At 40.6% G+C, this 12345-nt stretch overlaps 1 protein-coding gene across 1 annotated transcript in view; it reads right to left on the bottom strand.

Annotated features, from left to right (window-relative positions):
• LOC109910890 (exostosin-2) overlaps positions 1-3444 on the bottom strand; it is a 10934-nt gene extending 7490 nt beyond the window's left edge. The window contains exon 1 of the mRNA XM_048592923.1: positions 3318-3444. Within this exon, the coding sequence (XP_048448880.1) occupies positions 3318-3416 (99 nt within the window). The 5' untranslated portion in view covers positions 3417-3444. The remainder of the gene's footprint in view (positions 1-3317) is intronic.
• Positions 3445-12345: the final 8901 nt, after the last annotated feature.

The following is a 12345-nucleotide window of genomic DNA, read 5'->3' as shown; positions in this document are numbered from 1 at the left end:
CAGATTCTCCAGCATCGGCAGTTCCTAGTACCTCTACTTAATCAGGGCTTGGATTTGAACTTTATTTGGACGTGACAACACTACCCTGTGCAAGTTCACCTCCATGTCACAAACCACACTGATTTGGAAATACACCATCGTTCATTCATTGGTGCTGCATCTAAATCTTGGAACTCACTAACTAATAGAACACTATCGTTGTAGACTGCAGCAGTTCAGGAACGCAGCTCACTACCACCTTCTCTGGGGCAATTAATAATGGACAATAAATGCTAATAATAGCCAGCAACCATATCCTCATGAATGAAGAAAGGGAAAGCCTTGCAGTTTGATTAATCTTCAGGCATCACATTTAGGGACCGAGCTACTGGGGAATTCTCTTGATTCTACTAAAGGAAATTTAACATGCTTTTAAAAAACCTTACAAATTTAAAGGATATTTTTAATAAATTTACCCAAAGTTGTCACAATTATCTTAACCCCAATAACATCTTTAATCATTTATAACTTGGATGTCAACTAAATTATTAATGAAGATTTACTCATTTTATAAGTCTACTTGGGCTGAATTCTGATGGACCTTCAAGCCTGGCCCAGCCAATCAACTTGAAATTTTTCCTGCCCTGCCTCAACTGATACTGTGCATTAGACATAAGTGGTTTTAAAGCCTGGAGTTTTTCAAATGAGCGGCTTAACTGATGTGCATCAGATTAAGTGCAGCTAATATGCCATGTCTATGTTACACTGAGCAGCCATTCATATTTTGCTGAAAATCATTGGATGAGTTTTACAACTAGAATCTGAAGTATTATATAAAAATTACAACATCCAAAATGTAATAAAATGAAAAATATAATGGATCTCATTGTTCTTCTAATAAAACACTTAAATACAAAAAAAGCCAAGGTTGAAAACAGTGTGTGCAGTGTCAATTTATTGGATGTTTTAAGTCACTCAAAAGGATTATTGTTCAATCTACAGATATGAAAAACTGTAAAACAATATTGCTTCCCAAAATTCAAACATTTCAGGATCAAAGAAAGGGCCATATTGTTAAAAACATAGATTGGCATTTTTACTCATGTTGCGTGAACAATATTCCAAGTCTCCGGAAGCTGGCATTTCTCAGTTTCATGCTGTCCATAAATCCAAAGTAAATAACTATGATGTTATAGTGCTGACTTGCGCTATATGAGATACTTTTTCCTTTGCTTAAAACATTACAGACATGCACGACAAGCAACATAGTCAGAAAGTACTGACTTTATTGAACTGATCAGATTACAAGTTAAGAGACATGCTGTGTTGGACAGACAGTGCAACAATAAAGGCTGCTTGTTAACACAGCAGCATCTATACAACCCATCGTTCTGTAAAACCAAAGGCAGCCTTTTAAGATGCACAAATGTTTGTCAGAAGGGGAATGGACACATTTACAATCATGGATTCCTACATCTTTGGCCTGTGCAAGACTGTGGAGACAAGCACATCACTCTGTCTATGATGCCTTTTAAATTACATCGAACCACAATGTGGTTTCAATTACAGCTTTTGGATAAAAACACTTGATTTATTCAATGCTTCAGTCCAATTACCCTAGATGTGTTTCCAGTGAATACTTTGAGAAAGTATTCCAAGTTGCTTCCCATCCTGTAGTGGTCAAAAGGCCAAAAACAGCCTCTGGAAGTGTTAACTCTTTAGGTTCTTTCCTCAGCTATGCTCTTAAAGTGTTTCTGTATTCTAAACTGGTTTTGTCTACAGTAATAAAATACACTTGAACTTGACTGGTCATTGTTGGTTTGGGAACTCAGCCTTGGGCAGAATAAAGTTTGCTTGCAGTGAAATATTAAGATCGAATAGACCACTAGATGGAGCAATACAGGTAAGCGCAACTTTCCATTTTGGGCAGAAATATATGAAAAACTTAACAAAAATTTATTGCTGTCTAAGGCAAGTCACAGAGTAACATTGGCTGCAATACTAGAAATATTCACAGCTTCGCTCCAAGATTGTAAGTTAGCAGAAAACATCTAGCAAAAGGCAGAAAAGTGAAACAAAAGCGAAATTAAAAAACAATATAATAGCGTTTTCAGTAAACCATAGATAGGGTGCAGTGTCATCCACCAGGCATAAAGGTTACTGTAGGAATCAGAGACACCAAGCACTTATTGCTGAAAGGGGGCGGAGTTTTTCAATGAATCTGAAAATTCAATGTTTATCCAAATCTGATTCAAGGATAATTTAATACAAAGAAAGTATCCTATGTTCTGCATTTTCCAGCTGTTAACTGAAGGCTATGCTTCTGTTGCAGATGCCTGTAGTTTAAGTAAAATGTGTATGTCCAGAAGGATAATGATGAGATGGTGTCAGGTGCAAATCATGATTTCCACTGATCTGCAATTCACATTCCATTAAAATTTTAGCTTCTTTTGGCCAAAGGAATTGAAGAGTACTATCAGGCTTGAGTGAAAATATGATTGCTATTACTGTCATATGATTTTTGATCACGAACACACTCAATAAAATTAATTCTATCTCACTAACTTATTCAAAATGTTGACCAGTTTAAAATTTGTAGCTGATGGAAAAGCTTTAAATGTCTGACATATTACCAGAATATCAAAAAAGTCAATTTCATATCCTTGGTTATAAATCTAACTATTAGAACAAATAAATCAGAGACTCAACAAAAAAAAATTGACCCTTGATGAGATTGTTGCCATGGGAAGGCTGTACCGAATCACTATGCTTACGGTACAAAGAGCAGTTGTAACCATTATTATTTTTGGCTGGTAAAATATTTTCTACCTGTTGTGCAGGAGAGATGAAGCCACAGTAAAAGAGGCTACATGAAGGAAATAAAGACAAGTGAAAGTCTCAGTTAATTTCCGAATGAGATGTCATATTTTCTCTCAACAATCACTGAAAGTATTAAATTATCTTTTTCAGAAATAAAAATTAGACACGAGAGCCAATGATAAATCTGACTCATTAATATCTTTACTCAGACAACAAGATCAAAGGAGTGGTGTATTTCTCTGGATGATTGAATGAGTCATTGTTAACTACCAATCATTATATCATTAAGCCAAGCAGTGCTGAACTACTGGTTGAGTTTTAATTGGGGAGCCTGATTTTAATTAACCAACTGAGTTCAAGCAGGAGAAATAGGACAAACAGGTAAACATATGTGAGTGAAGAAAAAGGTTAAAACATTTTACTGCAAGAAGAGGTTCCAGAGGAGTAAATATACAAAGGAGAGGACAAATTAATAGCCATACAGCTAGCCTTCCAAAATTTGGGGGCCACACACTTACCACAACAGTTGGATCATTCCAATCCTCATATGACTTGGCAGCGTATGGATAGATTCTGTCATTGATAATTTGCAGAGTAGCAAGTGCGATGGCTTTCATTGACTTAAAGTAAGCTTCCCAGAACCACCTTGCCTGCAACAAAAACAATAGGATTAAAATACCTTTCCAACTTGGAAAGCTGGTTCCCTGTTTTAACAAAATTATTTATTGTATTTATTTTTGCACTATTTCATCTCAACAAATCTCTATCAAATAAACGCAAAGGAATAATGTAGAGTTTGGAAAGATACCAGTCTGAAATAATTCTCCAGTACACTTCTTGGCAGTACTTTGACAACACATGTCGGTATGGTATCAATTCTTATGCAAGTACCCACAAAAACACATGCTTAGACAAGGTTTTATCAGGATAATTTAATTTTGAAGACAGAATAATGATGGTAAATGTCAACTCCGCCATACATGGTTAGACAAAGAAGATCCTTCAGCCCATCTTAGTTCAGCCATCCGGAAAGACCTTACATTACTCACAGCCTTCAATCAACTGCTGTGTAGAACAGAACTGTCTCTTGCTGGCCCTCTGTAAGAGCAAATGAACTGGTGCCACTACCTCAGACTTACCCCAGAGACCTGTAATTCTTTTCTCCCATTGGGGGTTTCTACAAGCACCAAATGTAACTGCCTCCACCACACTTTCAGGCTATACGTTCTAGGTCCCAATGACAAGATGTGTAAAAGAGGTTTCCTCACTTTGATAATCACTTGAAATCATTGTCCTTTGGTTTTTGACTCTTCTGCCTACAGGAGGTTTCTATCTGGATTTCTCCTGATTTTGAACACCTCAAATCCTCTCTGAAATTTTACTTAGAGTCATAGAGTAATAGAGCATGGAAACAGGCCCTTCAGCCCAAACTGGTCCATGCTGACCATGGTGCTCATTCAGCTAGTTCCAATTGTCCACATTTGGTCCATATCCCTCTAAACCCTTCCCATCCATGTACCTATCCAAATATTTTTAAAATGTTGATATTGTACCTGCTTCAACCACTTTCTCTGGCAGCCCATTCCATATACACACCACTCACTGCGTGAAGAAGTTGGCCCTCAGGTCCTTCTTAAATTTTTCCTCTCTCACCTTAAACCTATGTCCTCTAGTTTTCAATTCCCCATCCCTGGGAAAAAGACTATGTGCATATATCCTATCTATGCTCCTCATAATTTTATACATCTCAATAAGGTGACCCCTCATTCTCCTACGTTCCATGGAATAAAGTCCTATCCTGGCCAACCTCTGCCTATAACTTAGGCCTACTAGTCCTGGCAACATCCTCATAAATCCTCTTTGCACACCTTCCAGTTTAACTAGATCTTTCCTATTATAGGGTGACCAAAACTGTACACAATACTCCAAGTGCAGCCTCACCAATGACTTATACAACTATAACATAATGTCCCGACTCCTTTATGCAATGCCTCAACTGATGAAGGCCAGCATGCTAAATGCCTTCTTCACGACCCTCTCTACCTGTGATGCCGCTTTCAATGAAATATGTACTTGTACTTTGAGGTCCCTCTGTTCCACAACACTCTCAGGACCTTACCATTTGCTGTGTAAGTCCTACCTTGGTTTGACTTTCCAAAGTGCAACACTTCACACTTATTTATATTGAATTGCATTTGCCATTCCTCAGCTCACTTCCCCATCTGATCAAGGTCTCTCTGTAATTTTTGATAACCTTCCACATGATCAACGATACCTCCTAATTTTGTATCAACTGCAAACTTACTAATCATGCCTTGCAGATTCAACTCCAAATCATTTATGTAAATAACAAATAACAAAGGTCCCAGCACTGACCCCTGCGGTATACCACTAGTCACAGGCTTCCAGTTCCGAGAAACAACCTTCAACCATCACCCTCTGCTTCATACCATCGAGCCAATTTTGAATCCAATTAGCTAGCTCTCCCTGAATCCCATGCGACCTAACTTTCATGACTAGCCTGCCGTGCAGGACGTTGTCAAAGGCCTTACTGTGTCAAAGAGCTTACTAGACCTTCCTGGAAAAGATCAATCTAGCTTCCTCAAATCTTTCCATTTAATTGAACTCCCTCATCCCTGCCTTGCTTTTGTACTCTATGCCTCCATTTATAAAGCTTAAGGTTTTGCATGCCTTTTTAACTACTTTCTCAACTGTCCTGCCAACATCAACAATTCATAGAATCATAGAAACCCTACAGTGTGGAAGCAGGCCATTCAGCCCATCGAGTCCACACCACCCCTCTGAAGAGCATCCCACCCAGACTACCCAATTTGTGTATTTATACATCACATGTCTCTGTTCCCGCAGCAATTTTATTTTCTTTCTTTGTGGGACGTGGCTGTCATTGCCCATCCCTAATTGTCCACTATGCAGTTAAGAGTCAACTATACTTATGGTTCTTGTGAAGATTTGTAGCTTGGGTTGTGGGTGAGGTTGTTGACTTGCTCGCCAAGCTGGCTGGTTATAGTTCAGGCGTTTCATCACCATGCTAGGTAACATCATCAGTGCAGCCTCCGATGAAGTGATGTTCTACTCCGCTTAGAATTTATACTGGCCGGTCTGTTGAGGTGTTTTGTGTCATTTCCGGTTCTCTTTTGCAAGGGTTTGTATCCACAGATGCCTACTAGATAGACAACACCAAGAGGACACAATATGACCTAATACACTGGCCACACTACTGTATGTCAAGAGCACATCGGAACTGACAACGAGATTCCTACTAGGAATCAGGATAGCACACAAACCCATTGCCACACAACAACAAACACTTACAAGGACCAAAGACCCATATCCACGACATGCAGGACCAACTTAGTGTCCAAAATAGCGCTGCAAGGACTGCCAAAAACATTACATCAGCCAGATAGGAAGGAAACTAGCCATCAGGATACACGAACACCAGGTAGCAGTAAAACGACGCAACAAACTTTTCCTCATTCCAGTGCACTCGGACAACGACGGCCATCGAGTTAACTGGGACGACATGACCATCCTAGCTCAAGCCAACCATAGACATGCACGGGAATTCCTACTGGCCTGGTTCTCCACCCATAATGCAATCAATAAACATTTGGAATTAGACTCCATTTACAAACGCTTGCAAAAAAGAACCAGAAATGACACAAAACACCTCAACAGACCGGATCATGTAAATACTAAGTGGAGTAGAACAGCATTGCTTCATTGGAGGCTGCACCTATGATGTTACCTAGCATGGTGACAAAACGTCTGAACCATAACCAGTCAGCTCGGCGAGCAAGTCAACAACCTCAGCCAACTATACTGTTGTAGGTCTGGAGTCACATGTAGGCCAAACAAGTACGGATGGCAGATTTCCTTCCTTAAAGAACATCAGTGAACCAGATGAGGTTTTACAACAATAAGCAGTGGTTACATGTATTTTCATTTCAGACTTTTATTGCCCTAGTGGCAGATGGTGGAATTTGAATTCATTAAATAAATTTGAATTCAATAAATATCTAGAATTAAGAATGAAATGATGACCGTGAATCCATCGTTGACTGTCAGAAAAATCCATCTGGTTCACGAAATGTTCTTTAGGGAAGCAATCTGCCATCCTTACCTGCTCTGGCCTACTTGTGACTCCAGGCCCACTGCAATGTGGTTGATTCTTAACTGCCCTCTGGGCAATTAGCGATGGGCAATAAATGCTGCCTAGCCAGCGATGCCCTCATCCCATGAATAAATATAGAAAAAATGTAGAAACAGATCTAGCAACTGAAAACTTAATAAAATGTACTCAGCACAGATTCCAAAAGGGAAGGCTGTTCTCAACCAACTTAATTGAACTTTCTGAAGAGTTAACAGAAAAGCAAGATGCAATATATTCAAATTTCCAAAAAGCCTTCAACAACTACTGTAAATTCATGTTTAAGGTTAGAAGATGTGCAGCCAGAATGGACAAAAAGCAAAAAGTACAGGTTACAACTAATTTATCTGATTGGCAAATGGTATTTCATAATGATCAGTTATAGGCTGGCTATTGTTTATCAATTATGTAAGTGATTTGGACAGAAGTATTTGAAATAAAATTTCATAATTCACATCTTAAGACATTGCAGTTAAAAATTGGAAATGGTCTTCAATAAACATAAATGTAAACTAATACATTTTGATGGGAACAATTTGAAGAACTCCTTAGGGTAGAGGTATACTGTACAGCAATCTGGGGTGGACAGATACACAATTAAAAGTAAAAATGTTGGCTGATGAGCATACAACACACGAGTTCACATCTAGAAGCTAGAATTTACAATTTTGATTAAATCACATTTGGAGCACCTTAAATAGTTCTGGTTTCCATATCACAAAAAGCACTGAAATTACTAGAATTATAACAAGACTGAAAGATTAAGCCCATCAGGAAAGTTTGAGCAAGATGGCCTGGTTTACTTTGGAAAACAAATATGCAAATACAGTAGAAATTTTCAAGGTTAGAGAAAGGTACCTAGAGAGACGTTTCAACTTGCAGGCATAAGAACTGGGGCCCAAAATACCTAAGACAGTGAATGATATATCCAATAGGGAAGTCAGGAAAAGCTTATTTATTAGCGTGATCACCACGGGAGGTGGTTGAGGCAACTAACACAGATTCATACTTAAAGGAAAGCCAGATAAACACATGAAGGAGCAAGAAATAGAAGAATATATTTTCAGACGAACGATGGTGGAAAGAGGTTCATAACCACAGGCATAGATTTGTTGGTACAAATAGCTTGTTTATGTAATTAAATACTTTCTAAAATCATTGTTATGTGCCTCCTTTGAACTGAAAATCCAAAGTGACATCAGTCTTTTCTCATATGTCTGAACTTTAACATGAGACCAACTTTATGGTTCTTGTGTCTAGTGCCTGAATGTCAACTCTGCCTCTTGACAATGAGAATTGCACACAACATACTAGGCATGGTATAAAGCTTACCCACAAGTTGCCTATGATCTTTATTTTACTGTTTTGGATTTATACTTCAACATTCAATTGGTTTTGTAATGGTTGGACATACAATGTTCCATAGATGTCATGGTTTATATCCATTAGCAAGTTAAACAGTTATTTCAGTCATGAGGCTGAATCAGTGGTCAGGTCTATGAACATAATTGATACTTATGACTGTAGCTGATACAGTCTGTTGTACTCAGGATTCGAAAGAGCTACCTACATGCAGACACCTACAAATACCTCCATGGCACCTCCTGCAGTGAGGAAACATCAACTTAAAATGAATTAGGATTGAATCACAAAGCCCAAAGAAGCAAGATCATATGAGAAAAGAATAAGAAACAGTCTTAGGAAGAATGATTTCAATCTTCCTTTTTACCAAAAGCATAAAACAGACAGAATTACCTCTGTATTTAATTCTTATGTCTTATCCACTTTAGCAGTAACCTTAAGCAGACACCACCTTTAATATATATCTAAAATATATGATATATCTCTATTTACACACCAGCACACTGCAGACAGATTATCGTTTCAGAAAAACGTTCCAAGAACCTTCAAAACTTTGTCAGAGTATCTCTCCATATGAACCGTAAACCTACTTTTTAGATCTTAAGATACTGAAGAGCTGTGTATTTCCAGTGTTTTGTACTTTTATTTTAGACAAATTAATTACTTGTGCAGTGTTCAGAGTTAATAGATAAATGTAAGATATTTTTAGTTTACAAGATAATAATGTTCTTTGAATTTCCAAGATGGTAGCCGTCAGAAATTAGCTTCACAGAGCCATCTGGTGGCATGACCTTGTAATAACACAGTGACATTTGACACAGCAAAATTAAATGGCCATCAACCTACACTGGCCCTAAACCCCACCTCTTCCTCCGTTACATTGATGACTGTATCGGCGCCGCTTCGTGCTCCCATGAGGAGCTCGAACAGTTCATCCACTTCACCAACATCCTCCACCCCAACCTTAAGTTCACCTGGACCATCTCTAATACCTCTCTCTCCTTCCTGGACCCCTCTGTTTCCTTCTCGGGCAACCACCTAGAAACTGATATCCATTTCAAGCCCACCGACTCCCACAGCTACCTAGAATACACCTCCTCCCACCCACCTTTCTGCAAAAATGCCATCCCCTATTCCCAATTCCTTCACCTCCGCCGCATCTGCTCCCAGGATGAGGCATTCCACTCCTGTACATTTCAGATGTCCTTGTTTTTCAAGGACCGCAACATCCCCCCCCTCAGTGGTCGAGAATGCCCTCCACCGTGTCTCCCACATTTCCCGCAACTCATCCCTCACACCCCGTCCCCGCAATAACAACCAAAAAAGAATCCCCCTCGTCCTCACGTACCACCCCACCAACCTCCGGATCCAACGCATCATCCTCCGACACTTCCGCCATCTGCAATCCGACCCCACCACCAAAGACATCTTTCCCTCCCCACCTTTATCTGCTTTCCGGAGGGACAACTCTCTCCGTGACTCCCTTGTCCGCTCCACACTCCCCTCCAGCTCCACCACACCCGGCACTTTTCCCTGCAACCGCAGGAAGTGCTACACCTGCCCCCATACCTCCTCCCTCACCCCCATCCCAGGCCCCAAGAAGACTTTCCACATCAAGCAGATGTTCACCTGCACATCTGCCAATGTGGTATACTGCATCTGCTGTACCCGTTGTGGCCTCCACTACATCGGGGAAACCAAGCGGAGGCTCGGAGACCGCTTTGCAGAACACGTACACTCGGTTCGCAATAAACAACTGCACCTCCCAGTCGCGAACCATTTCAACTCCCCCTCCCATTCCTCAGACAACATGTCCATCCTGGGCCTCCTGCAGTGCCACAACGATGCCACCCGAAGGTTGCAGGAACAGCAACTCATATTCCGCTTGGGAACCCTGCAGCCCAATGGTATCAATGTGGATTTCACAAGCTTCAAAATCTCCCCTGCCCCTACCGCATCCCAAAACCAGCCCAGCTCGTCCCCGCCCCCCTAACCTGTTCTTCCTCCCACCTATCCCCTCCTCCCACCTCAAGCCGCACCCCCATCTCCTACCTACTAACCTCATCCTGCCCCCTTGACCTGTCCATCCTCCCTGGACTGACCTATCCCCTCCCTAACTTCCCACCTACACTCACCTTTACTGGCTCCATCCCCGCCTCTTCGACCTGTCTGTTTCCTCTCCACCTATCTTCTCCTCTATCCATCTTCTATCCGCCTCCCCCTCTCTCCCTATTTATTTCAGAACCCCCTTCCCCTCCCCCTTTTCTGATGAAGGGTCTAGGCCCGAAACGTCAGCCTTCCTGCTCCTTTGATGCTGCTTGGCCTGCTGTGTTCATCCAGCTCTGCACCTTGTTGTCTAACATTTACCTTATGACTGGCTATATTACCAGGAAAACATGATTAAAAATGGAACAGTATTTCCATTAAGTCATACTAGTTTGCCAACATATTTTGCCAAGTCACTGCAAAACAAAATTGAGGAATTTCAAATGCATATTGCAGCCAATACAAATTGCATTGGTGACTTTTCTGAGATAACACAGTGTGGAGCTGGAGGAACACAGCAGGCCAGGCAGCATCAGAGGAGCAGGAAAGTTGACGTTTCGGGTCGGGTCCCTTCTTCAGGAACGGGGAGGGGGAGGGGAGCTCAAATAAATAGAGAGGAGGGGTGGGGCTGGGGAAGGTAGGCGGGATGGTGATAGGTGAGTGCAGGTAGGGAATGGTCAGTCAGGTGGGTGGGGTGGACAGGTGGGAGAGAAGATGGACAGGTTGTGTCAGGTCAAGGAGGCGGGGATGAGAGGGAGGGTTGGTCATGGGATGAGGGTGGGAAGATTTTGAAACTGGTAAAATCCAAATTTAAGCCATCGGGCTGTAGGCTCCTGAGGCGGAATATGAGTTGTTGCTCCTCCAGTTTGCAGATGACATCATTGTAACACTGGAGGGGGCCCAGGATGGACATGTCTCTCAGAGAGTGGGAGGAGGAGTTAAAATGGTTCGCGACCGGAAGGTGTTGTCATCTGTTGCAAACGGAGCGCAGGTGTTCTACAAAACGGACTCCGAGCCTCTGCTTGGTCTCACTGATGTAGAGGAGACCACATCGGGAGCAGCAGATGCAGTAGACCACATTGACAGATGTGCAGGTGAACCCCTGTCTAATGTGACTCACCTTCATTAAAAAAACGGTCAGTCCTCAGTAAAGGACTCATCTTCATTAAAAAACACTGCTGATGGTGACTTTTTTGTGCTGGTTTAGAATGTTGTATTTGGAAGCTTAGCACGTATCAGATCAAATTCATCACCAGAACAAATTGCTGATAATTACACCTGACTACTGGAACTTAAAACTACCTTTTCTATTAGACACAAGGACACTAATAGTCATATTCTAGATGTTCTTAAAGCATTAAAAATAATTAATTTACTTAGGAACTGATGACCATACACTAACGAAGTTGAAGCTTGTAAATGGTTCTCTAAGTTTTCAAAGTCATCTTCAGTTATTTAAAACGAAGTTACAGACAGGTGGGTAGATTAGATACTTAGTAACAATGTTTATGATTTGTGATAAATTCTTTTTCAGCTAGCTATATTAATATAGCATTACGACTCAAATAAAAGGAAGTTTTTTATTTGTAAAATAATACTAAAACCCCCTAACAATTACATTCTAAAACACTGCATGGGCTCAAGAAACATTTCATGTTTGACAGAATGTAAATGAGTCAAAACAAAATAAAAGAAAAAGATTTCATTTTGAAAATCCACGCAGTTTGTGCTCGACTGTTAATCATGTCAAAGTGGAAACTGCCGTGTATTTTTCTCTAACATTAGTTGGGCACTAAGTATATAGATAAACTATTTATGAACAGACATTTGAAGAAGAGGTCCCTGACTTGCATATCACAATACTACGCTGTCTTAACAGCCAACTTTTGGGTGCTAAATTTTGAGCGAGTGTACAAATTATGATCCAGGATTTTGAAATGATCAATATTGCCAAAGTACTGTCTTTG

Source organism: Rhincodon typus, unplaced genomic scaffold (assembly GCF_021869965.1).
Source record: "Rhincodon typus isolate 14 unplaced genomic scaffold, sRhiTyp1.1 hic_rhity00002040, whole genome shotgun sequence".
In the NCBI taxonomy this organism is placed as follows: domain Eukaryota; kingdom Metazoa; phylum Chordata; class Chondrichthyes; order Orectolobiformes; family Rhincodontidae; genus Rhincodon; species Rhincodon typus.
Note: the sequence above shows the minus strand (reverse complement) of the source record. Positions and strands in the feature narration are given on the sequence as shown.